Source organism: Diabrotica undecimpunctata, chromosome 4 (assembly GCF_040954645.1).
Source record: "Diabrotica undecimpunctata isolate CICGRU chromosome 4, icDiaUnde3, whole genome shotgun sequence".
NCBI lineage: Eukaryota > Metazoa > Arthropoda > Insecta > Coleoptera > Chrysomelidae > Diabrotica > Diabrotica undecimpunctata.
The window spans coordinates 51,250,722-51,278,694 of NC_092806.1; the positions used below are offsets into that span (position 1 = coordinate 51,250,722).

The 27,973-nt window shown below is 33.2% G+C and overlaps 2 protein-coding genes across 2 annotated transcripts in view; one reads left to right on the forward strand and one right to left on the reverse strand.

Annotated features, from left to right (window-relative positions):
* The window catches only part of LOC140439504 (uncharacterized), a 177,302-nt gene that overhangs the window by 126,340 nt on the left and 22,989 nt on the right, over nt 1-27,973 (reverse strand). The window lies entirely within an intron of this gene.
* LOC140439501 (glucose dehydrogenase [FAD, quinone]-like) lies at nt 1,028-27,583 on the forward strand. The gene is made up of 6 exons (XM_072529449.1): nt 1,028-1,201; nt 4,142-4,412; nt 16,687-16,931; nt 23,787-24,230; nt 24,289-24,647; nt 27,189-27,583. Exons 1-6 carry the CDS (start codon nt 1,078-1,080, stop codon nt 27,534-27,536), a joined length of 1,791 nt encoding a protein of 596 aa, XP_072385550.1. The 5' UTR covers nt 1,028-1,077; the 3' UTR covers nt 27,537-27,583.

Sequence of the window (27,973 nt, forward strand, 5' to 3'; positions counted from 1 at the left end):
TGGATAGACTACATATCAATCATCCACACATAACCACAATTGACCGGATTGAATTTGTGAGCTCATATTTATATCTAGGATCATTGATCATAAATACAGGGTCACTACAGGAAGAAATAAAACGTAGATGTTATCTAGCAAAAGTCGCCGTAGTAAAGATGTCCAAATATGTAAATTTTCGACATTACGAATCTTGGACCCTACGACAAGCGGAAAGAAGAAAGATAGACATCACTGAAACGTTCTGTTGGAGAAGAATTGTCCAAGGAAAGGTAGAAGGCCCAAGATTACAAGAAAGATCCTCAACAAGATGGATCAATCAAATTACAGGAATATGCAAAAACCTCTGCATGAGTTAAAAGAAATGACCAGAGACAGAGATCTTCACTAAACTCTCTCCTGGAGGATTAAGAGATGTTGTTAGGATTGTCTGTGGAGATCTCCAGGTATATAATCTCCTTGCAGGTAGTGTATGAAAAATATTTTTAATAACAAAACCTACTTCAGCACAATATTGCAAAAATAACATCTCACCTATCGCATTTAGGTAGCCCAGTCCGAAAGCACCTGCTACGCTTTCAAACTTTTCATTGCCGCATTCAGGAACAATCATAGCAATAAAATGGTGAATATAAGGGTCGTTTAAATAGCAAGGAGCAAATCACCATGTGCTGGAAGAAGTATCGGCGGAACGCGCAAGAGATGAAGTGATAATATTTGTTAGAAGCAACAACCTGCCAATGTACAAGCAATATTGCTTATATAAAGTAAGAAGGAGAAGAATTTGATATATGAAAACTTCTATATATTTCCAACCAAATACAAGTAAAAAAGTTGGAATTAAAATATAAATATTCAAAGCTGTAGGTATCACTTATTAATTATTCTGCTAAAGAAAACATTTTTAAAACAAACGTGTTTAAATATTCACAAAAAAATATTATCACGACCTTATGTTATCTACTATTTATTTACAATTTTAATTTATTGAATAACCAATTAAAAACGTTGCTATAAAATAAAGTGTTTGGTGACATACCTCAAGAAGGTACCAAAAAAGATGTGTATTGTACCAAAATGACGAAGCCTATATTATTCGTGAGTGTTATTTTAGCAGCCGTAGTTTCAAGCAATGCAGGATATATTCAAGATATTCTGTCCTCTGTGAACTCCAAGTACGACTTCATTGTTATAGGAGCAGGTTCGTAATAAACATATAGACTGTAACAAAATGTATACTTATCTTCTTGCGTCCTTTTCTTTGGCCATCATGAAGATTTTCAGATTTTTGACTTTACATAATACATAACGCTGATTTTGAAGCATAGACAAACTAGTTTTTACCTACCTATATCATCATCAGATATTCTATCCAACGTCCGATGTAAGCACCCTTAAGTATGTTTATTAGTGTCTGTTTTTTTGTATCAATTCTTATCCGATATTTTTTTTAATGTCATCAGTCTATCTGGCTTGAGGCCTGTCTTTGATTTCCTTGTTCTCTTGGTTTCCATTTGATAATTAAAGGGTTTATTTAAAAAAAAACCAGGGTCAAACCAAGTAAATTTTAAGAAATTAATAAAAACTTACTTTGGACATTTGCTGTTTTTGACTGAAATAAGTACCAAAAAAATCCCACGTTTTGCTGTAAATATTTTATTAACCAGTAGATAGATGACAACATTGTATGTTTTTTTTTAAATTTGAGTTACTCGCATCTAGTGCTAGCGTTATCTTCATCAACGGCAACAATTGGTGCCGTTTCAGTGACTTGATAAAAGGGAACGCTTTTAGTGTGTTTTAAAAATGCAGATAGTGATACAATATTCTAAATTTTCAAAGAACTAATAGCAATCGGACACTCATATAAATTATCTAAGTCTATATCATTGGCCAATGCTCTCTTATTCCGAACGGCACAGTGAGTCCATAGACTAGAATATGTACAACGCGTTTTAACGTATGCTAAACGTGCTTCTTTGAGACCCAAACTTGGTCTTGGCCTCTTTAGAAAGTATTGGGAACATGCTCTATTTACATCAACAAAAAATTTCCTGAGTCATATTGACCACCTTAAATGGAGATGGCTTTTCTCTTGATTGACGTATGAGTTCATCCCTATTTTCTGAAACTTCTGGACTACATATATTTTTTTCTCGATCAGGGTAAAGTCCTGGTCATTCGGAAGGAAGGAATGGCCCCTGATGTGAAATATTTGGGTTATTTTTTTTTTAATCTTTAAAGAATGCACCAGCATATATTGTAAATAAACCATAACATGGTTTTTGTTCGGGCCAGAACATACATCACTAAAGACAACTAAATGATCATTAGATAGGTATTTGTTATTAAGATAATTCAAAAGCATAGAAGTTACATCATTTGACCCTTTCTTTGAAAAATCTTCAGTATAGACGTACATTGATGCTGAATCATCCGCCATCTCATGAATGCCAAATACGTAGTACCACAGTTGGCTTTTAATAAATACGTCGCTAGTTCTTATATGCGATAATGGTAGGTTTTGTTCAAACTAGAACGATATAGCCATACATCTACCTGCTCTAATGTCTTTTTTATTTACTGGCTCTTCTTAAGTGCAACTCTTTTTCCAATACCAACTGATTTTTAATATTCTGATCACTACTGGTTTCTATTTTTAAAATCAGTTCATCACAACGTGAACAAGTGTCTGTTCTTGGCACACCAAAGGAAATGTTGCAGTCGTTCGTAAAAACATTATAATAAACATGATATGTCACGTTAATTTGGATTTCCTGCAAAAACATTTTGTGCATTTTTTTACACTTAGCTCCTCAGGTAAAAACACTTGGATTATCGTGTCAGGATTATCTCGCCTTGAGTAATGAGACTGCCAGCCCTGAAAGATTTAAAGATTTAATGTGTTGTCGTATAAGGTATAGAACTTCATCTGGGGTTTTAGACGGCCTATTGTCATGCTTTTCTCGTCCATCGGAAGGTGGTATTCCAGAAGTTTTAATAAAAGTCTGAATTCTCCTGAATCGACCTCTGGCAATACCATGAAAGCTCAAAAAAGCAGTGACATGACACACATGTTCTTTCTTATCTTGATTCCGAACTTTATAATAAAAGGCTACAGAATGATCAAAACAAGGATCGTCGTCTTCATCTTCATTATGGTCACATCGCGGTCTTCTTTGTTTTACGTTTTGAAATGAAATAAGACCAGAAAGGTAGAAATCTTGCTCATTCTTTTAAGATAGGGAATTGAATTTTTCTAATATAAATGTCCGTTGTTCAGGCCCAATTTTCTCGAAGCAGTTATAACGTTTACATCTGAAACAAAATTGTCTAAGTACATAGTAAATAATATCAAACTTCTGTATGTATAAATAAGTGAATATATTATTAGACCGTAAAAATTCTTACCTTGAGTCTAATCCTGTAAATCTGGCATTTCAGCGCCTTTATGGTTAACATAAGCTTCTCCCGATACCTTTTGTTTTTTGATAACATCACTTTTCTTGGCTTTGTTTTAACGTTTTATCGGCGACTCAACATTCGATCCGGGGCCTCTAAAAATTCTTGATATCATAGCAACAATAATTCTTAGTTGTACACCAAACAATAATATAATATGATAAACAAAACTACGAGTATAAATATGCACATTATTACCTCAGTAACTCAAGCCATACTAAAACAAACATAAACATTGCGAATTAAGAGCAAAAACTACCGATGTCAAATGACATTGGTTGTTACTGACAAAATATATACTGACATTGGTTGTTTATTGTTTATGCAAAAACAGCGTTTCCTGTATTTTTTCTCTGTCTCTTGCTATTAGCAATATCACCTGCGCATCTCAGATGATTTAGGTTTTAGCCGTCTAATGTCATTTCTTGGTTTTTCCATTTAAAAGTTCAATGTCTAGAGTCAAACTAAAAACCTTGGGAGAGATAGAATCAACTTGTCTAATCCCTCTGCTATTATTTCGCTTCTTCGTATGGTTAAAATCTGTGATATAATCACCGCCACTATTCTACAAGTTGAACAATTAGATCACCATAATTATTATTGTTTGACAATAACGTATTTCGTGATTTTATTATCTAAAATTGCCAACGATAATTTTTATTTAATATTGATTTTTTAGGATCTGCTGGCAGTGTGGTAGCAAACCGACTGTCAGCCAACCCGAACTGGACAGTTCTAGCTCTTGAAGCTGGTATACATGAAAACTTTTTCAACGATATTCCCGTCATCGCTTGGTTTGAATCAAAATACCCCTACGACTGGGGGTTTAAAACTGAAAAATTGCCAAACGCATGTCTGAGTACAATTGATGGTACGTGTCTGCTAGCTAGCGGAAGGGCTGTTGGTGGAACGTCTGTTACCAATTTTATGGTTTACAATAGGGGAAATAAGTAAGTTTTTTTTTTGGAAAATATCTATATATATATATATATATATATATATATATATATATATATATATATATATATATATGTATATATATATATATATATATATATATATATATATATGTATATATATATATATATATATATATATATATATATATATATATATATATATATATATATATATATATAATGTTCCGAAAGGTTTCTGCGGTTAGTTCAATAAAACCTAGAGCTAAGATTAATACGATTACAGGAATTAATATTAAACTCATCAGTCTTACGGGTTGAACCGCGTTGGTTATCATTTCGCCGAGTTTTCGACATCCCCTTCGATGTTTTTTTCAGGGCTTCCGAGGTCTCAGTCTCCCGAGTCCCCAGACACTAATATACTGATCACTAATCAAAGCATTACTGGCGCTGGGACTCATTGTATCGTTGTTCGTTTTCTAAGATGTTTTTTTTTATTGATAATTTAGTGTCCTGTTTTGGGTTTTTCACCTCTTCAGGACGAGGTTTGTTTTGTTGGGGATATTTTTTTCTTTAGCTGGCTTTGTGTGTTCTACTGGTGGTTTGCTTCTTGGCGTATGGTGCCAACTTGTAGTTGGAGGAGCGTATGGACAATCAGCGGCGAAAGGGGTACTGGTTAACGGTCCTTTTCAGAAGTTATTGTGTAAAAAAATATTTGAAAATATATATATATATATATATATATATATATATATATATAAATATATATATGAATATATATATATATATATATATATATATATATATATATATATGAAGACTACAGGGAAAAAACCAGACATGTCAATTTTTTTAAATTTCAGATTTCTATTCTATGGTATAGAACACGCGGAGAAGTACATTTTAGAGCTATCGTACAGGGCAAAAAGTAGTCTTGTCATGAGTAATTACACTTCAAAGTTTCGGGGTACTGGGAAAAAACCAGCTTTGTCCATGAGTCCAGTGAAAGAACCAGATATGTCACAAGTTTCACGGTAGATAGCGTTGGATTGATTTAAAAATTATTATTAAACAATGCGTGTTTCAATAATAGAAAGTTTTTTTGTAAGAACAAACATTTGTGAATATCGAATATAATTATTTTTCTGAATCATTAAATGTTCAACAAGACATTTATGCATTGATATAACATAACGTAATAGAAAAACTCGTTTTGTTTCTTGTAAAAATATAAACAGGTAGGTATAAAAAGTTCGCATTATTCACACATTAATTTCACAATATTCCGATTCATACATTATATCGTAAACAACAAAATCCATGGGCTTCGTGAAATAAAAATTACATATCCCATCCGTGGACATTCATACTTGACAGAGTGTGACAAGAATGTTGGACTGTGGAATCTAAAAATGCTTTTGAAGTACCAAAAGAGTTTAGAGACATGATCAAGGGGTCCCGTGTAAAGCCGTCTCCATTCATCGTCGTGAAAGTAACACGAAAAATACTTTTGGACTGGAAATCATTTTTGGACAAAAAGTATGTTCCGAAATGCCCTTTCAAAACTCAGGTTTTGAAAGAGGTTGTTGCGACATCAGAGCACAGTCGACTTATAAATCATCGATCTTCTTACAATGGACCATTCTTTTCAAGCATCTTGAAGAAACGAATGACCTTAACAACTACGTAGTTGAAGAATGGAGAATTTGAATTACCATTACCAGCCTACTCAGGTAAGGTATAAGGTATCACAAAAAATTATAATATTATTCCCTGTATGTTGTTTCAGGACCCCTCGCAATTTCAAAAGCCAAGCACAGCGATTTAATGAGCCTTATGAGATTCTGTGGTCCTGCATCTACTTCTGCGATTAAAACTAAACACCGACGCCCGGAGCACGCTTCCACCAAGGGAAAATTTTGACGAATGCCCTGGTGTTTCAACCAGAGGTAGGGATCTTTAACGAGCCATGTTACAGTAAAACCTGTGTTAACGGCCACCTGTCAAAATCGGCCACTTGTACTAGCCGGCTAGTTTCAAAGTTCCCCAAACCAAAATTTGTGGACTACAAAACCTGGTATTAGCTGCCACCTTTTTATATCGGCCAATAGTTCTGTCATTTTTAGTGACCGTTATTGACAGGTTTTGCTGTATTTATTATTACCTATCATTCACAAAAGAAATTCTAATCAAAATGAAACCTATTTTCATTATTAAAAGCATTGACAATTTTCTGTTTCAGATGACTAAGCTGGTTCTTTCAATGGACAAATTGCGGTTGACAAGAATTTCCTGGATTTTTAAAGAGTGTAACACATTTTTCTAAATAAAATCGGTGCATTGCCGTTTATGTGTTTTTATGGAGCAATTTTGACTCCCGAGTTTTATTATACGTTTCAATGTAAGACACGTTATGGTCTTCAAAGTTAAATATGCGTTTTTCTCGGTTTTATGAAATTTTGACATATCTGGTTTTTTCCCTGCAGTCTTCATATATACATACAATTTGATAAATAATAAATGTTTAGAATCGCGATTCGCGTGAGGGCCGCTGTGGCTGTATCCTGTGCAATAGACAGGTATCATGTGCAATGGGATCGGGAAACCACAGAAAACCAATCCCCTCCTGTCTAGGCAAGCTCGAAGTGAGCATTTAAAAGTTATTGCGACACTAGTAGGGGGAAGTTGCCTCCTGGATGTCAATGTATTCAGCAGTGAGCTCGTTACTGGCAAGGGCCAGTACTATTGTAGGTAGGAAAGAAATTTTAAGTTTAGGTTTTCGTCTGAATACATTGCCGATGGATGAGCAGGTAGTTTTTAGTAAGTTTTGGGCTCTGAAGTTTCGGCCGCGGATGGTTTTGATTGTATAACTCCTGCTCAGAGAGAAGAGCCTCTCATCGATAAGCTGGATATTCGACAGGTGATGGATAAGGGCGGAGGGGTAGTCGTGGCGTGGCAGGATTCTCCTTTTCAGTGCCAGCAGTTTTTATGTGAGATGGCCGCGCACCGTTATATAGATGTTGGATCTATACTCGATGACCGGCCTGATAAATGTTGTATATGTAAAAGAAATAATAAATTAGACTTACTCACAATCAATCAATTGATTGTTGGTAAGTCTAATTTATTATTTCTTTTACCTTTTGAAAATGGACTCACACAAGCAACACATTCATGTTGTATATGTGTGTATGAGTGATCGTGGATGTGTTCTTCCGAATTTACCACAAAGAGCATTGAGTAGACCGAGTCTGCTCCTAGCCTTGTTACAGGCTATGTCAAGATCGGCCATCTAGCTTAGTGTTTGTGTAAACACCACACCGAGGTACTGGATTTGGTCGCGGAGCTGTAGTCGGTTCCCCCAAAGTCTAAGGTTGTGTCTTTCGGATATGATGGATGTGATGAACTGGCTGAGACTGGGGTGTCTAAAGAGAATCATTTGTGTGGTGCTGGGAATAGAAGGCGGGTCACTTATTCCATCGATGGTGACGTGGTTTGGGTGGGGGTAGGCGTGTGGGCCAGCATGAGGCTTGGCGCGGGGATTTACGCGAACATTTCTGACAGTAAGATTTTGGTTGAAGGGTGGAGCAAACGGTATTTTCTTTATGAGAGGTCTCCAAGTCGAAGGTAACCGTATGCCGTTATCTCTTTTATTGAGACAATTTGGCCTTTTATTAATTTCTACAGCTTCTCGGATAATTCTTGGTTTGTGGAAGTGGGTGAAGGCTATGGTTCTGGAGTTTTCAAAATCGATGTTGTGACCTGTATAAAGATGGTGTTGACCTATAGCTAAAAATTAAGTCGAAATTGCGAATAGAATTGAAATGTCCATAAATCCTATTTTAAATTCTACGATTTGTTTGACCTACATAGGATCGGAAGCAGTCTGCATAAGAAATTTCATAAACTCCATGTTATTCATTTCGAATGTTGTCTTTGATTGATTTTTGATGGGGGGTAAATATTGTCTTTATTCCTCTTGATTTTAGAATTTTGTCGATTTTCAGTGATACCTTCGATGTAAGGAAGAAAAGCTTTCGTATGATAAGTGTCTAAGTCTTTGGGTTGTGATTGAGTGGAAGATTTATGTCTGTGGATGCTCCTATTGATGTGATTTTTGCTATAACCGTTTTGGATGAGGGCATGACACCTGGAAAAGCAGGCGCCATAAATGCTCTTTTCAATGAAACTGGCAGTGTTATTAAAATACGTCAGAATGGTCAACCTCGGCGAATACACCCGAATCCTGAGAATAACGATATATTGGCGGCATATCGAGTAAATCCACGCATAAACCTTTGAGATTTATCGTCTCAGCTAAATATCAGTAAGGATAAAATCAAATGGTGTTTCATTGGCCACATAATCAAGACCAATAAACCAAAGTTCTTTCATACGTTTAAAGAAGGTGATGAGAATACAAGATTAGATTATTTTTATTGGGCCCAATATTTAACCGAGGCATTTTCTGAATAAGTGTCATTTTTAGTACAAACAATAGAGAATCCAAGGCAATCAGTACTAAACAAGGCATAAGTCAGAGTTGTATACTTTCCCCCACCCTTTTTACATGTATTCTCAGAATATATTTAGGAAGGTTTTAAAAGATCAAAAAGGAATTATTATAGGACGATAACACTACAAAGCACTGCAGAAACTAATCAATAATAATAGTTGGCGTAGAATACAGAATACAGAAATCAGAAATTGTTGATAAACATCATACACTGTCAAACACTAGAAAAATTACAACGATTCAAATACCTTGGATGTTGGATCACCCAAAATTTAGAGCCGTCCTTCGAAATTAGATGTTGACTTGAACAGGCAGGAAGCACATTTCAAAAATTTAAGTCCTCGTTATCTAGTAACTCATTGAATTTGGAAATCTGTAAAAAATTTTCAAGATGCTCTGTATGGTCTGAACTTTTATATGGATGTGAAACTTACAGTTTGAATGTCAATACCATGAATAAAATCGATTTGAAATGTGATTGCATCGAAGAATATCCAAAATGCCATGGAACAGACGTAAACTGCAGAAGTTATAGAGGCGCAAACATTATCTCAGATCAATGCCAAGCGATCTCAATATTGAGGGCTAGAATTTTAAACACCAGTAAAGAAAATATGATGGATAGACAAAAATGGATTTTGCAAAAGCTCAGAGATGCGACAATTGTAGAACGGTACTCGGAAAAAATTACCAACAGGCTAAAGAATCAAAATGTAAATGAAGAAGGCCAGACAGATATAGACTCCTACTGAATCAGAACAAAGGAAGACATTGAAGCAGCAGCGAAAGATGAAACAGGAACAGAAATTTGTGCCCATAAAAATCATTGGTTTGGCGATGAATGCAAGAATGTAATAAAGAAAAAAATAAATCATACAGAAAGATGCTTACCCGACGAACTAGACCAACTGTAGAGAATTACCAGGCAAAGAGAAGAGAAGAAAAGAGGATACACAAAAGAAAAATACAAAACCACCTAAATGAGGAACTTAATTATATAGAAAACCTCAACAAAGAGAAAGAGCATTCTATAAGAAAGTTAACATCAACAGAAAAGAATTCAAGGCAACCACAAGACAATGCAGAAGTCAGAATGGCGACCTATTAACTAAAAGCAAATATGTATTGAATAGATGGGTGGAATACTTTAACCAGGCACTTAATATAGAAGAACAAGAAGAAAACCTGAAAGACAAAAAAGATGTAGTAAGGGGAACAGACGAGAAGGAAGAGGAACCACCAACGATTCTTGAAGTTGAAGATGCAGTTAAATAACTAGACAGAAAGAAATTACCTGGAATATATAATATCCCAGCTGAACTATATAAAGAAGGTTGCCACGGTATCATAATGGTATTACAACAGCTTATAAAAAAATATGGACACAGAAATCCCTGAAATGATTGAAATATTGGAATACTTTGCACCATACACAAAAAAGGAGATATCTTTGAATGCTCTAACCACAGAGGAATTACGCTTCTAAATGCAGCATATGAAATATTTTCCACAGTACTATGTCACCGTCTGGCACCATATGCAGAACGGATAGAAGGAAAATATCAGGCTGGTTTCAGAGATAGTAAATCAACATTTCATCAGATTGCAACACTGAAACAAATTTTAGAAGAACACACTGGAATATGACATTGATACTTATCACATATTTATAGACTACAAAGCAGCCTATGACTCTGCGAATAGAAGAGAAATGTTCAAAGCAATGAAAGAGATAGGAATACCTAATAAGTTGATAAATTTAACAAAACTAACTCTTGAAAACGTTGAATGTAGAGTACGAATTTAGGGAGAACTGTCTGAACCTTTTAAAACAAATAACGAGCTGAGCCAGGTAGACCCTCTCTCTTGTATACTGTTCAATCTGGCTCTGGAAAAACTAATACGTATGTCACAAATCACAAACATTGGTTCAATATACAGGGTGAGTCATGAGGAACTTTACATACTTCTACCATATGTAGAGTCCCTCGGGGAGCATATCATGTGGCCGCTAAAAAATGTCAACTCCTCTTCTTTATTAATTAACAGGGTGATTTGTGTAATTGACCATTTATTTCATTTTACTGTAGTGTTTATACGGCTCATTTGATTTTTTTAATTTTTGCATGATACAGTACACTACTATCAAGCATTCGACTGGTATTAGCTAAACTAAAAACTTTCAGGACTGGCTTTGGAAAAATTAATTTAGGGATTCGTATTAAATATTACACCCTGTATATATTTTTTTTAAAATGCAATAAGTGATTTTGAAACTACATAAATAGCCAATGAAAACGACATATGCGACAATGTTGTCGCACTTTTATTAAATTTTTAGTGAACGATCAAATCTTACCAAAAATAGAACAACCATAATGAAGTATCAAATTATAAGGTATTAATTTAAACAAATGTTATAAATTTCAAACATTTTAATTAAAATGAGTTCCTACAACATAATCTAATACGTAGAAAATTAACATCTTAACTGTCACTTTGTATTATCTCTACGATAGAATCAATTGTTTTTCAATTTTAAATTTTTACTCATAGATCGTATTGGGGCATTATTTTCGATAAATAATAAATTAACGTAAACTAGTTGCTTCAATCGTCCCCAAATATGGTAATCAACGGGATTGAAATCAGGGGATCTTGAAGGCCACGAAATAGGACCTGCACGTCCTATCCACCTGTTGCCATAAACATTATTGAGATGTTGTCTCACTGCCAGTAAAAAGTGTGGGGGTGCCCCATCATGCTGAAAATACATCCCTCGGAGAGCAACGTTCGCGTTGGCAAGCAAATTCGGCAGAATATTTTGTAGAAAGTTCAAATAGACCTGCCCTGTTAAAGGACCATCAAAAAAGTGAGGACCTACTAATTGGTTATTTATGACACCAATCCACACGTTAACCGAAAACCTTAACTGAGAACGACGTTCTCGAATAGCATGGGGATTTTCTTCTGCCCACACATGTGAATTTCGTGAATTATTTATCCCGTCTCTGGTAAATTGGGCTTCATCTGTAAATAGTGTCCTCTATAGCGTTGGTCGATTATTGTTAATCCATCTACAAAATTCCAACCTATCGATCTCATCTCCAGCATGTAGTCGCTGAACCATTTGAATGTGATATGGGTATAGATTATTTTTTTGTAAGACTCTACTTACTTTTGATTGAGTAACATTGAGTTCTCGACTTACTTGTCTAGTGCTTATTGTAGGGTTCATAGTAACGGCGTCCATAATGTCATCTTCCTGCGCTTCATCTACATGTCGCTCTGTTGTTCCACTAGGAAAAGTGCCATTTTCTCGCAAATAATTAAAAACTGACCCAAATGTTGGATGACTGGGAGTTCGACGATTAGGAAATCTCCTGCGATATTCTCTACTAGCAGCCCTACCATTCCCATTACAGAATCCATAAACAAATATTATGTCTGCATATTCTGTGGTCGAAAACTGATGTGGCATTTTGAACGAAAGTAACAAAAGCTCTACCAAAACTAACACAATGTACTTAACGTAGATATGACAGAAGAAATATGTATTCTTGTACACATAAATAACAATTGATAATGGCAATAATGACAATGGGTATAAAATATCAAGAAACGTCAAACGGTCAACGCCAACCTTTATTTTAAACTTTTTTAGATTTATTTTTATTTAGTACAGTTGATGCAATGTATTATTATTTGACATAAAATTTTAATCATTTACAATCAACAAAAACTAACACATACAAGAGGTTTGACTTTTTAATCAATTTAATTTATTATTTATTGAAAATAATGCCCCAATACGACCTATGAGTAAAAATTTAAAATTGAAAAACAATTGATTCTATCGTAGAGATAATACAAAGTGACAGTAAAGATGTTAATTTTCTACGTATTAGATTATGTTGTAGGAACTCATTTTAATTAAAATATTTGAAATTTATAACATTTGTTTAAATTAATACCTTATAATTTGATACTTCATTATGGTTGTTCTATTTTTGGTAAGATTTGATCGTTCACTAAAAATTTAATAAAAGTGCGACAACATTGTCGCATATGTCGTTTTCATGGGCTATTTATGTAGTTTGAAAATCACTTATTGCATTTTAAAAAAAATTTATACAGGGTGTAATATTTAATACGAATCCCTAAATTAATTTTTCCAAAGCCAGTCCTGGAATTTTTTAGTTTAGCTAATACCAGTCGAATGCTTGATAGTAGTGTACTGTATCATGCAAAAATTAAAAAAATCAAATGAGCCGTATAAACACTACAGTAAAATGAAATAAATGGTCAATTACACAAATCACCCTGTTAATTAATAAAGAAGAGGAGTTGACATTTTTTAGTGGCCACATGATATGCTCCCTGAGGGACTCTACATATGGTAGAAGTATGTAAAGTTCCTCATGACTCACCCTGTATAATAAATCAGTGAAAATCCTTGCGTATGCTGATAATATCAATATTATTGAGAGAACGGAAAACGCTATACGAGAGGCCTATGTAGCATTAAAAAATCAGCTACAAAAATTTGTATACCTGGCAGCGCTCCTTAACACTGAAAACAATACTAAAACGCACTTTTTTTTACACAACTTTTGCACAACTTTTACCGCACAGATAAACCGCAGAATTTGCACGGCCAACAGATGCTGTGTTGGGCTCAATCTCCATCTTAAATTCACAATTATAACGAGAAATAAAATTCGACAAAACAATAATGAAGGAAAAAAATGGATAGAGCGGAACAAACTTTAATGGTTGAAGAATTTTAGGTTTAACATATTTTAAAAACAATATATGAAGGGTACAGGAATAAAAGGGGCTCATCGACATTTTGTTTATTTTGAGTAAATTAATATTTAAGGGATAATTTACATATGGCTTCTTTAAAACACACATTAACAACTATAAAATAATATCCCCTTATTACTGAATGCCTGTATAGTCTAAATTTAATTTTGTTTGTCTAATTATGTACTCGTTATAGACGATCTGTTAACATTCTCGCGCCATGTCAGATATCTGCAAAGGAACAAGGAGCTCATTCTTGCAATGTGCCCCTTTTTGTACTTTATCTAAACGCATAGTCTCCTTAACGATTAAACAAAAGTTGGGTTTATCTGTGGGGAACTTAATGCAAATAAGGTTTCTACTATTTATTGACATAGCAATAGATCTTTGATTTTACAATGTTATATTAGTTTAAAAAAACGTACTACTTATAATATTTAATGTTAGTGTAGTATTCGGCCGCATTCGGTGAACGGAACTTCTTTAAAACTTGCAGGTCCTTATATTTTTCTGCAGAAAATGGCAAGACATCTTCATAGGCAGATCCTGGTAGTATGAGTTCAGTACCAAGTATATTCTTTATGCGTCTTTTGTTTCTTCCAGCGACAGAGGCCTGTTCCCACACTCCATTGTATGTTGAACGGAAGTAGATGTTAGTGTTTGAATTAGTAATTTTTAGTTCCTTTATCGGTCGTGATGGAAATGTTGATTTCTTGACATATATCCAACATATAACGTATGAAGATGGGATGTTTAAGTTCGAAAAAATGAATGTTCAACATTAATTACCTTAAATGGCGTCAGTGTTTGACAAGCATATTTATCTACCTCAATCCAATCGTCAGGAACCTCTGTCCTAGTTGCTGATTTGAGAAGTCCCATGTTTTTATCGCACTCCAAGTACGAGTGCCCTCTTACTGGAAATGTCATCATTACAGATTCCAACTCTTTTTCTACATAAACTAAATGGTAAAGGAACCGAAACATTGTAAAATTTTTGTTTTGGCCACTGCAAGAGTTACAAAAGATACTTAGGTGTTTTGTATTTCGTCGCATAATATTGTACAAGAAGTGGTGAACAAGAGAACAAACGTCATCACTACCTTTCTTCCCCTCTACTTCTGAATATATGTAGAAGATACTTCGTGATGTAGCCACTACGTGATTATTAAATACGTATTCAGACAGACAGATGCCATTTATAGGAGGCATCATTAGTTTAAATATTAGGTACTGGAAGATTTTTTCCGTAATCTATGCAGATAGATTCTGAAAAATTTGCGTTATTTCTACTATTAATTTGAGACTGTCGTTTCTGTCATAGAAAGTGCCTGCTTTTAGTTTATGTATTTTGTTTTCTACGTGTAATCTGTGAATCTCAAGATCAAGTGATGCTGAGCGATTCGGATGATTTGTACCTTTTTTTTCAACGTCTAATCCTTTAACTTTAATTTGATATTTATCACACACACTACAAGTATCTGTGCGTGGATAACCAAAACTTATATTAAAGTCTGTGCAGAATATACTCCGGTATGTTTCATAAGATACTGTCACGTCTTTGTTGTCCTCTAGAAACATCCTTTACATTTTTTACGTTTAATTCTTCTGGTAGATACAGCTTGGTTGAGTCGTGGAGACTATAATGGCTGGTCCATCCCTTGAATAAGTTGATATGTCCGCATACTTTACTTTTAATTTCGTCGTCAAATCTGTGGTGGTTTCGATGTTTTCCCCTTTTATCACTTGGGGCGATCCCTGTTCTCTTCAGACTACTGACTAAATATTCAATTTTCTTCTTAGTTATACCATGAATCGACATAAAAGCTTTCTTACATACGGTAAACTCTGTCGCCTGAGACTCTATGATAGCGAGCACCCTATACTTGTAGGCAGCGTCATAATGGCGTGCATCTTCATTCTTCGACGGTCTTTGAACTGGCAAAACTGAGATCAAACCACGCAAATAGCTATTTTGTACATCATGAGATTCAAGAATATTGAAGTTTTGCAGTATAGTTTGTCGAGATTGTTCTGGTATTTGCTCGAAACACTTCCTTTTACACTCACATGATAGTCCCGGTTCATGACTCGCTAGTTTTATTTTTTTTACAACGTCTGCCATCCGTCCGTATGACTTTCTTTTCTTAGTTTTTGGCTCTACACACACTCCCTACTAGTTTCATTACTCATTTTAATTCTTACGAACACTATTCTAGCTAAACAACACAGATATCAAAGAACACGTAAGAGTAAAGTATGACGCAACAATGAACAGTTGTTACTGACAGTATGGCGAATTTCTCAGAAGGTCAGGTAATGGGCGCGTTCTTTCGCTGAACACACATAAACAGCCCCTTGTATCGATTTTTAGCCTGCAATGTGCCCCTTATTTGCTAGTTTGTATCGCAGTCAGCACCTTTTATTCCTGTACGGGATTATAATTTTATGAAATATATGCGGAATGAGCCCCGTTTATCAACTTTTAAAAGCACTAGATGATTCGCCATAAAATTTGAAACAAGCATAATAAGGTGTAAAACTCAAAAAATGTCGATGAGCCCCTTTTACTCCTGTACTCTTCATATAGTATTATAAAACAACGGCCGCGAAAGCCGGTACTGCATAAACCGTTTCTTTGTCGTGTAGTTTTACATTTTGTTATCTGAATTGGTTGCATAATTCTCTGATATGTACCGATAAAGTATTCTTAAGGTTTTTGAAAGTGTACTCTTTATTTTTTAAAGTTAAGTACTAGCTTTATAGAAGCTCATTGAGCGCTTTATCCATGTTTGTCAGAAATGACGACAGAAAAAGTAAATTTTCGACAATAAAATGGGTATTTCTGAGCAAAGTCGTGGGACTTTTATACTTGATATTGAATTTCAATCACAATTATAATGTACATTATACTAAATAAAATATTAAGTTATAAATTTGAAATCTAATTGTAAATTATATAATATATTCATATTTTTATAGGGAAGATTATAACGGATGGGCCGCTTTAGGAAACAATGGCTGGGGTTACGAAGACGTTCTACCGTTTTTCAAAAAATCTGAAAATTGTCAAAAATGCATCGATATTGATCCAGATTATCACAGTAATGACGGACCCTTAAACATAGAGCCTCCTGGCTGGGAATCTCCATTGGTGGACTTGTTTATAAAAGCTGGAGAAGAACTTGGCTATTCTCACAACGATCCGGATGGAAAGCAACAACTGGGTAAGTATGTAGATTCAAAAATAAATATAAGAACATTTGTATGATTACAAAAATAATAACTAGTTGAGTACAACAATAGCTGACCTTACCTGAGATTATTGAAGGCTTATTATTGAATCCTGTGTTATATATTAGTTTTAAAAAGTTGCCAAAGATCCTTAAAACATTACGAGAACTAAAAAACATAAGATAACAACTAAACAACAACTAAAAGCGCTGCAACAGCAAAAAACTAATACAATTATATCTATATTATATATCTAATTTATAAATTTAATCTAGTTAACTAAGCGAAAAATATACACTGTGTTTATTTAAAAGAGACACCTTAACTTACCCTCAAGTTAACTTTATCACTTTTAGTGCTACTGTCATAAACGTCAGATTCACCCCCTCTCAACTTGAGATATTCCTAAGTTTTCAAATGGCGCTAGATATTAAGTCATACCTTCTTTAAAAGGTCTTTTTTTTCTTCTTCAAATAGATTGGAAATCATTCTGGTAATTATAAGTTTGTTGGTTAAGCGACTTTATATTTCAATTAAACTGCATCCAAACCCTTCACGGAGACTGCGTAGCCACGAGATTTTACGGCTTCCTACACTTCTTCTGCCTTTGATTTTACCCTGCGTTATATTCCTTAATAGTTTGTATTTTTCACCTCTCAAGTGTTTCAACTTCCTGATTTTTATGAAATTTACAACTTCGCATTGTTTTCCCAATTGGCGTTTGTTTTGAGATCCATCCATGATATTTTCAGAATATATCGATAAGACCCCATTTCAAATGCTTCCAAATTTTTAAGGTTTGATTTTTTAAGTGTTCAGGCCTCAACCCCATTCAAAAGCTCTAAGGTATTTATACGAAGATATTTGTAAATTTCTGTAAAATCTAGTACTAGCTTAACTTTGATGTTTTGTGCTTTTGTAAGTACCATGAAATTGGATTTCTTCAAATTTATTTTTAGTCCATAATCGTATGTATATTTAGTTTTTGAGCAAAGTGTTCCAGATCTTTAATTGTCTCGAAGAAGATGCCAGAAGGACGGTATCGTCAGCATATCTAATATTATTAAGTTGATCATATTTTATTATTAGGCCCTCATTAACTTCGGCCAACGCTAATTGTAAGATGGCTTCACTGTAAAATTAAACAACAATGGTGATAAAGTACACCCTTGGCGCACCTCATGGAGAATCTGGATATCCTCACTCAGTTCATTTTTAACTTTCACTTTCGCTGTTTGATTCCAATAGAGGTTACATATATTTCTAATGTCTCTACTGTCTATGATTTTTTTTACAAATATCTTTTGAGCCGATTATGCGGCTCTTTGTTAAATGCCTTCTCAAAATCGATGAAAAAGGCATATACTTCCTGATTCATATCTAGGTATCTCTGCGAAATACGTAAAAGGTCTGGTAGATATGTATTGAATCATATTGTTTTACCTTTATTACTAACCTCCATTGATAGTTAAGCGTTGTTTAAAATTTGAAATAGTTAATAAGAAATAACTGTTGTTTAATCATGTGTTCAAAGTGGTCACCATTTGGCCATTAATATTCAGGCAATAATAAAGTCATAGAAGTTTGTCAAATACAAAGAAATTTAGGAAAACATCAGAAAGAAAATTCGAAAGGCAGAAGAGAGATGTTTCTCCGATAGATGCAAGGAAATAGAAGATCTGGATAAAAAGTATGATAGCTTTAATCTACCCAAAAAATCAAAGAAATTGCAGGTTCTAGAAAAAGCACAAGAACAAATATCCTTAGAAATGATAAAGGAGATATTATTACTGATCTGAAGGAAAGATTGTGTCATTGGACAAATTACATCCAATTATTTTACGTATTATGTATTGTAATATATTTTAATTTTTAGAAGTTTTAAAAGATATTCAATTTCGCAGATTTGATTTTGTCAAATGTATTGCATTTAGTTTTAGAGCAAAATAAATGCTTTGTTTTAATTTATATTTGTTACTTTGTAACGATTACCTACAAAGGTAAAATAGTATATGTGAAAAAAAATCAATTTTTTTTTGCCCTTTATTATGCAATTTTTAGATTATTTCTATCTTATTTAGTTTTCAAAATATGACACAGGTAAAACAGTATATGCGTATGTCTATTTGCGTCTATTCTATGGTCAAACAGTATATTCGACAAACTCTACAAAGGCAGAATAGTATAAATCGATATATTCTGCTTTGATTGAAAATACAACTATCAACTGGGTATAAATTACCATGGCAAAAAAATGTATAAACATTTATATTGCTTATCCCTTGTATATATGATATACATAACTATTTTTTTGAACTCTATTGGTAAAATCGGATATATGTGGTATATGCTGTTATACCGTAACATACTTTATAAAAACTGCGCCCGAATTACAATGGTGAAATAGTATAACATTTCATATACTGTTTTATCCTAGTATGACCAACAGGAATTTTTCCTCCTTCAACGGTATATACGGGTAAGGCTTTTATATACTCTTTTGGCACTGCATGTCAACAACAGTTTGTGTTTGTTTGCCGGTGTAGGTGTTACAACTCTGTGATTAAAAGTTATTTTAAGTGGTGTTTTAAGTGTCAAATATTAGTACAATATATCGTCTAGAACCCTGAAAATATTATCAAATGCTAGTAAAGCAAAATACACCGTAAATACAAAGATATTTTTATTTGTTGCTTATATGAAAATGAGGTATATAATACAATAATACTGATATTTTTATTACTTTTTTATAATTTAATCGGTTCTGTATGATAGCCATTTTCAATGCGGAAAACCGAAAATGTGTGGTTTATGCAAGATGGTATACCTCCACATTCTGGAGAGAAGGCAGTGAGAACATAATTAAATACAACTTTTCTGAACGTTGAATTAGTCGTGGTAGTCATATTCCTTGGCAATGTGGTGAGATATTGATATAATTATCTAAGTCATAAAAAATCCCAAAAGAATACTTATTATTCATGACACAGTAAACACACAGGCAATTTAGTTCAGCATAATATTTGTTCGTTAGTAAATCGTAATAATCCATTTGTTCGAGATGTAATTATAGTTACTCGTAAGCTGTAACGTAATCATATAAATAAGTAATGTCATCGATAGGTTATTCCGTGTGTGTGTATATAAGTAATCAAAGAACGAGATACATCACAGTTTAATACATTATTTAACTTCTGCGACAAATAAGCTGTAGTTCCACAATATACCATTGTGGAACACAATATATCCATTAAATCAAAGTGTTTATAAAATTCCATAAACATTCGCAACCAACTATGGGAAGAAATAAATACTGCAGCAGTTTCTTTAGAACCAACTATGCTATTTAATATGAGACGATATTTTATGGAATAAATTGATAATAATGAATTAAAGTAAATGGTGGACATATCGAACACTTACTTTGACAAAAAGTTATGTTATTTAGTTTAGCTATTTCTTAATTTGGTTTGTGAACAAAATGATTTGATTATGACTTTAATTTAACATAAAACGTAAAATGTTTGATGTAAAATCCTATTATTCTGTTATTTTGTCAAACCCTATTATTAAGTATCCTGCTGATATATTTATTTTATTTAATATTTCGTTAACCATTAACTTTAGTTAAAGGAATTTTATACCAAAATTCAGAAGTATTAATGTTTTTGTCTATTTTTCCTTCGTTGCCTGGTAAATCAGAATTATGCAGCTGATTTGTAAAATGCGATTATCTCGAAAACTGTTGAGTTTTAAAGTTATTAACAAGTATACCTTTTTTTTTGTTAAAATAATGTATCTTTAATATTTTTTGTCACAAATACAGATAACGTAAATAGCAAAAAAGTTAAGTGCAAATTTATGCCACATATGTGGCATATGTGGCGCCCTCTATTAGCTACATCAAAGTGTGCATTAAATTATAATTCCTTATATTTAAAAGTACCCAATTGTAAATTTTTATACATAAATGTTTACAAACATAAAATTTATAGCGAAAAATAAAATTTTAAATTTGCACTTTAACACCCTGTATCTTTCTTAATATTAACATTTTATTATTAAAGCTATTTGACTTAAATCGTAATATTTTAAAATGTAGAATCTACTGTTTCTTTTTGAACATTTACTTAAGGACCACCCTGTATAACTGTTGTCCTACTGACTATTACCATAATCAAAATCTGAGTTAAAAACACTAATAATCATAATAATGCGCATTTTGACGAGCTGTCCTATTGCTTGACGAGAGCATTTCTAGAATTACGTGACAAATAACGTTCTAAAAATTAAAATAATTATTGATCTATTTTTAAATAAACAAGGATTTTCTAATGTGTGGCGTCATCTATACTGCAATAGCAATAGTTTTCATATGGTAAGGTTCTTACTTAATAAACAATGGTAAGTTACTGACTATTCTTGTTAAAACTGTGTATATCTTATTTTTTGAATAAATGTGGATTGTGTTCTTGTTGCTTTAAGGTCTTCAATTGATTGTCAAATTATGTTTTTCAAGCAATTATATCTTAATTATAAAACAAACTGTGCTTATTATGAATTTTTAAGTATTTATTGGCAATATACATAGCAAGCAAGGTTACTCATACTTTAAATAATAATTTAAGTGATAAGAATAAGCGGATATCTCATACAATTTATATTATACAAATATACACAAAATATACATTACCATAATATAAATTTTTTGAATTTTAACCAATTTCCGGAACTAGATATTTACATACTTCATTTTCTTCTAAAAGTTCTACCAGAGAACTACGAACACATAGTTCTCTGGTTCTACTTCTCTGCTCCCTTGTTTTTCATTCTTATTATTATTTGGCGATATGTTTCTATTTATTCATGCTGATAATTTTAACATAAATTGCTTTAATTAAAAAAAACATAATTTCTACAATGTTCGTTAAAACGCGTGATCCGCTGAAATAAAATAACCCTATGTATTAGATTTTATGGTTCATAAAACTCTTCACCACATACTAGTGAAAATAACAATTATTTTAGATACTTACCGCCCTTCCATCTGCTGTAAATAATATGAAGTACCCTGTCAGGTATTTGAACACTTACATTTAATCAGGTAATGTGCTGAAAGTTGCCTATATTCAGGACTCATTAATACAACTAAAGCGGTATTACAAACAATAGTATTACATCATGATACTATGACTAAGAAGATAAGATATTGCGCATAAGTCGTGACGTAATTGGAGAGTTGCACGTTCGTAATGTCAGTTTTTTGTATGTATCAATAAATAATCTTTAATAAATAGTTTGGAGATATCCTTTTGTGTACGATTATTGTAATTATTAAACCTTTATTTAATATTATTATTTTGCTAATTGAATAATTTCATCAGAGAATGCATACAAATCCCATTTAACTTTAGCAAGAATTCAAATTCTACTCTACAATGACGGCATGCGCGAACACGACCGATTTTGTGCTACGGGAAGATCATATCTTGTTAGTCATAGTATCATGGTATTACATTATAATATCAGTGTTTATAATATTAGTTTAAATACGTTTATTTGGTTTTCGATTTCCACTTCGTTCCGAAAACGAAGTGAAAATTGAAACGTCAGTTTGCGTCGTTTTATCGTTATGACTAATTCACGCCTTTTACCCATTCTGTGATGAACTTCTTCGTTGGCAACTTTGTCTATCCAGGAAATCCTCAACACACGTCTATAGTATCATATTTCAAATGCTTCTAGTCTCTTCAGTGATGGATTTTACGAAACGAACTTTAATTTTCAATTTTATATTGTGACTGTGGCAAGTAGGTACTCGAAAGCTCATTTATTATTATTACACTTGTAAAAGCAATACAACGAATCTACAATGATCATCGATCAAAAATAAAGATTAACCACCAGTACTCCGAGAATTTTAAGGTAAATAAGAAACTAACGCATTGCTGCAGTCTCCCTCCAACATTCTTTAAAATCGACCTAATTGAGGCACTGAAGAAATGAAGAAGAGCATGTTCTGGAATAGATATATCATGAAAGGACAAAACAATGATCAAGTCGTCATTGTACAGGACCAGGAAGATCTGCAATTCGTGAAAAAGCTATTAATACAGGAATACCAGCGATGGAAACTAAATGTTAACTTAACAAAAACGAAATACATGTGCATAGGAGGAACTGAAAACGATGAACTAAAGTTAGAAGATGAAAATGTAAGTTCGTCATGTTGCAAATATATCTATTTGGGGGCAAAGTTGGAAAGAGATGGAAGCACTGAAACAGAAATCGAAAAACAAATCATAAGAGGAAAAAGATATTAGTCGCACTTGGTGGTTTGTGATATAGGTTGTTGATTAACAAATAGTTGTCCCGGTGTTATCCTATTTTTACTTATAACTATTATTTTGTTTTTTTTTATGTTAAAATCAAGCCTGAATCTGCTACCTACTACTGTTACCCTAGAGACAAGCGTCTGCAAAATGTTCTCCATTTATAAGTATTCTTTCGTCTACATCAGTTGGTGCTAGGTTCATAATATGCTCTGAATATCTATTGAATAATAATGGGAATAATATACATATTTATACATATTTTAATACAAACTTATGTGATTAGCCATTTTTTTATTTCTTTGGAACTCACTGATTTCTCTTCGTTATTACTAGACTTGACAAATAAAAGACTTATTCAGACTTGATAAAAGTATATTGCCAAATTGTCAGGTGATTTTCGCAGTGAATGCATGTCGTCGTCATTTAATAGTTGTGGTTATGCCTAGCATTCTAAATACTGTTTTATCTCATACTCTCATACAATAATAATTGAGTCATTTCTTTCTATTGCAGGTTTTTCTAAAGTAAGAGCCACTGAACGACGTGGAAGAAGATGCAGCACTGCAACAGCTTTTATTAAGCCCATATTAAATAGATCTAATTTTAATCTTCAATCTGGTGCCAGAGTCACCAAAATTTTAATCGATCCCACAACCAAGAAAGCCCACGGAGTGGAATATATAAAATATGGGATTAAACATACAGTTCATGCTACCAAAGAAATAATTTTGAGTGCAGGTACTATAATGAGCCCTCAACTCCTTATGACATCCGGAGTTGGACCACAAGACCATCTGACTGAAAAAGGTATAACCTGTCTCAAGAACTCAAAAGTTGGATATAATTTGCAAGATCATGTTGGCGTAGTTCTTCAAGCTCTGTTTGTCAACGAAAGCGTTACTTTCACTGACGTAGACTTTTTCAAACCTCAGAATTGGTACCAATATCTAGTAAATGGTAGTATACACTGGATTTTGTAGTATGTACTTTGTCTATGTAAATATTATTGTTTCAGGAAAGGGCGTACTGACATTACCAGGAGGCTCTGAAGCTCTAGCGTTCGTAAAATCCAAATACGCCCCTCAAGATCGAGATTATCCAGATCTACAGTTAGTTCTTGGAGCCATATCTTTCAACCAACTTACTTTTGCATTACTTGGAAATAGTGCCGGAGTCCCAACAAAATTGTATAATCAAGTGTTTGCTCCTCATGTGGGAACACCATCATTCGGAATCAATCCATTCGTTATGAGGCCTAAAAGTAGAGGACGAGTATCTTTAAAAACTAGTAATTCACTGGATAATCCCAAAATAGACACTAATTACTTTAGCGAAACTGAAGATGTAGACGTTCTTGTTGAAGGACTTAAACTTGTAAGTATTATTTATACAGTGCGATTATACGCCCGCAGAAAAGGTTCAAATAATAAAATGGTTTTATGGTGGTAATTGTGGACAACAGTGTATAGATTTATTTTCTGTCAGTTCATAATATTGTTAAAAATTTTGAGAATTAATATTGTCTCAAAAATTGCAGAAAATTTCACGTTCAAGAAGTGTCACAAGTGTGAAGAAGTTTTTATTGCTATTTTGCAGCAATGGTAATAAATTAAAACTATTTTAACTAGTCCTATCATATAGAAAATTCAATTATCACTATTCTATTTCATTACGACTTTTCTTAAAACTGAATAGTTAAAGTTATAAGCAAGGGAAGTAGAAAAAAAAGTTTTTAGTAATTTTTAAATATTTTAATTTTTTTATTAATACTCTAGACTTATTTGAGAGGGAGGCAGGGCCGCCGCTAAGGTATTGGCCGCCCGTGTGCAACTTAATATTTGCCACCCCCTTTATACACTTTAGATATACATACTATTATTTAAAGAAATGTGCAGAATATGCATAATATAACAATAATAATCTGTAAATAGATAAATACTTACTTGAACATTTAGACTAATCTCCATGATCCAACGTCCATATATTATGCTAATGTATATCCTAATGTATATACTAATATCCTAATATCCCATCCTAATATCCTAATTTAAACGTCCTTTATCCTAATTTAATAACCATGATCCAACGTCCAGAATATGTATATCCTAATATCCTAATTTAAACGTCCATTTAATTAAAATTAACCGTGAATAGAAACATAACCACATAAAAAAACTAAAAACGCACTTTTCGGGTTTGCGTCTCGGTCCAATATCTGTCCAATGTCGCACACACTTCATATTCTATAGATAACATTGCTAAAGCAGAAAGTATATCTTGCTTCATTGAGGATCGCAAATAGTTTTTAATAATCTTAAGTTTTGAAAACGAGCGCTAACCCGTAGCTACAGTAACAGGTAGTTAGGAATAGTTAGAGTTAGGAATATACGTACTGTTATAGTTAAGTTGGGAAATGTTGATACAAGATTATTTTCGTAAATATATTCAAGAATATCACTAGGACTTTTTTCTGCGGAAAAAAAATGGTTGAATAGCTTTAATTTCTTCATATAAATCAGTTGCACTAATGTCAATCGCTGAGCTGTTTATGTCTGTAAGGGATGCTCAGAGAGTTTTCTTCTGCAATCCAATGTGTTTACCACGCATATTGACTCCATTACCGTAACCCTGTCCACGCAAATTATTAATATTTCATTCAGTTTATTTTCTATAAATTCAAACAGACCTTGTCCAGTTACGTCAGTTACAGGAGAAAAGCCCAAGAAGTATTCAAATATCTGAACTATATCTAGGGTACAATCTAATAGAAAAATATTTAGATTCTCGAATTTGTTTTAGGATAACGCCCTGAAAAGAGTTTGCCAATAAAACAATCAATTCATTCTGATGTTGCCATCCTAAATAATGTGGTATATTTGTACTCTTGGATTCCACACGACGAAGATGCTCTGATAATACAGCGTCAAACTTAGAAATCATTTCAACTAACTGCAAATAATTTCCATTATTTGGTTCAAATAACTTATTTAATGATCCTCTAAAAGCTAAATATTGTTAAGATAAAAATTTTACAATTGATAATAATCTTTACAACAGCGGCCCAATGTTTTTTCTCCATTTCATATAATTTTTGATGAGCAGAGTCAACTGTTAATCCTTTTTTTTAATGCTGTAGATAGTTCAAACAGTTTTTGAGAATATTTTATAAGAGCTGCACCGGATTCATGTCTTTTTAAAATAATAGCTAAATGCCAGTCACTTACCCCATTAATTCCACTAAGCAATTGTCGGCTGCTTTCACCACAACAAAACAGTTTACAAAGTGCACAAAACACACTATTTAGTGATAATGAGTAAAGTAACCACGGGCGATGAATTTGGTCTTGATTAGGTAATGTGCGATAATAATAAGTTTCTGAAAATTTCCTATTATTTGTATCTCTGGGGAAGTTAATTTTTGTAAATTGCTAAGAAAAATTTTCAACAACAAATGAAACGCATTTGAGTATTATCACAAACTGAATAATTATTATTGTTTGGAATATTACAGTTCACAGAATTATCTGAATCATTACTATTTAATTATTTGAGTTTATTTTCGTTTTAAAAAAGTATTATCATCAGTGGATTGCTTTTGGCCCCCCCCCCCTATTGTTGGCCGCCCGTGTGCGATGCACACTTGGCACACATGGTAGCGGCGGCCCTGGAGGGAGGCCAAGTAAATTATTATAACTGAAGAATACAAAAATCAGAATGCCCCCTCTCACATCCATATGTACTCGTTTTTTTCACAGATCCGCTCTAGTCTAATAATGTGTTTCAGTATCCAATGTTTAGCTTTATTTTATTTTACATTGTTACAAATAAATATGTCTAGAAAAAAAACTTAAAAACCATTCTAAAAATTATATGGTTTTACCTTTACCAGTTGGTTAATGTTGATACATATTTTAGTCAATACAATTAGCAGAGTCAGATCCATTCAAAAGATACAATACAAGACCAAATACGACACCATTTCCTGGTTGTGAAGCTATGACCTTCGGAAGTGACGAATACTGGAGATGTGCAGTCCGCCAAGTTGGAGCTTCTGGCCAGAACCCCGTAGGTACTTGCAAAATGGGACCTAGTAGCGACGAAGATGCTGTTGTTGGTCCGTCACTTAAAGTACATGGTATTAAGGGTCTACGTGTAGCTGATGCTTCTATCATGCCAAATATTATTGCAGGAAATATATTTGCAGCAGTCGTTATGATAGGGGAAAAGGCTGCCGATATGATTGCAAAAGACTGGTCAGTGTAACTGAAAATATTTTATACAAATAAAAAAAAATATCTGTTTTCAATTTATTATTTATATATTTTTTAAATCTACCTTTTTTGAACTAGAATTTTAAATATTTATCCTGTTATGCTGTTTCTGTAAAAAAACGATCCACAATGAGATATATTATGCACTAGTAGGAAATAATAAAGCAGAACAATAGGAAATATTTTTGAAAGATTATAGAAAGAAAGGTGGAGATTTAAAAAATGCCACAGAACGGAAATTAAGGAAAAAATAATAAAACAACTAAAAAACCAAAAATAATATCAAAAAAATCATCTCGAACCTATAAATTAATATATATAATCTACAAGGTTTTGAAAATGAGTCTACCCAGTTTCTGTATCGAATGAGGTTGAATCTGAAATTGCACGATGTTTGTTACTCCTCGCCAATTAATACGTACAACGAAA

Bases quoted from the DNA above. Each gene is read 5' to 3' on its own strand.
- LOC140439501 (XM_072529449.1), top strand. From the start codon at position 1,078: ATGACGAAGCCTATATTATTCGTGAGTGTTATTTTAGCAGCCGTAGTT. The intron at 24,231-24,288 runs GTAGTATACACT...TTATTGTTTCAG, and splicing joins GTACCAATATCTAGTAAATG to GAAAGGGCGTACTGACATTA. The intron at 24,648-27,188 runs GTAAGTATTATT...TACATATTTTAG, and splicing joins TTGTTGAAGGACTTAAACTT to TCAATACAATTAGCAGAGTC.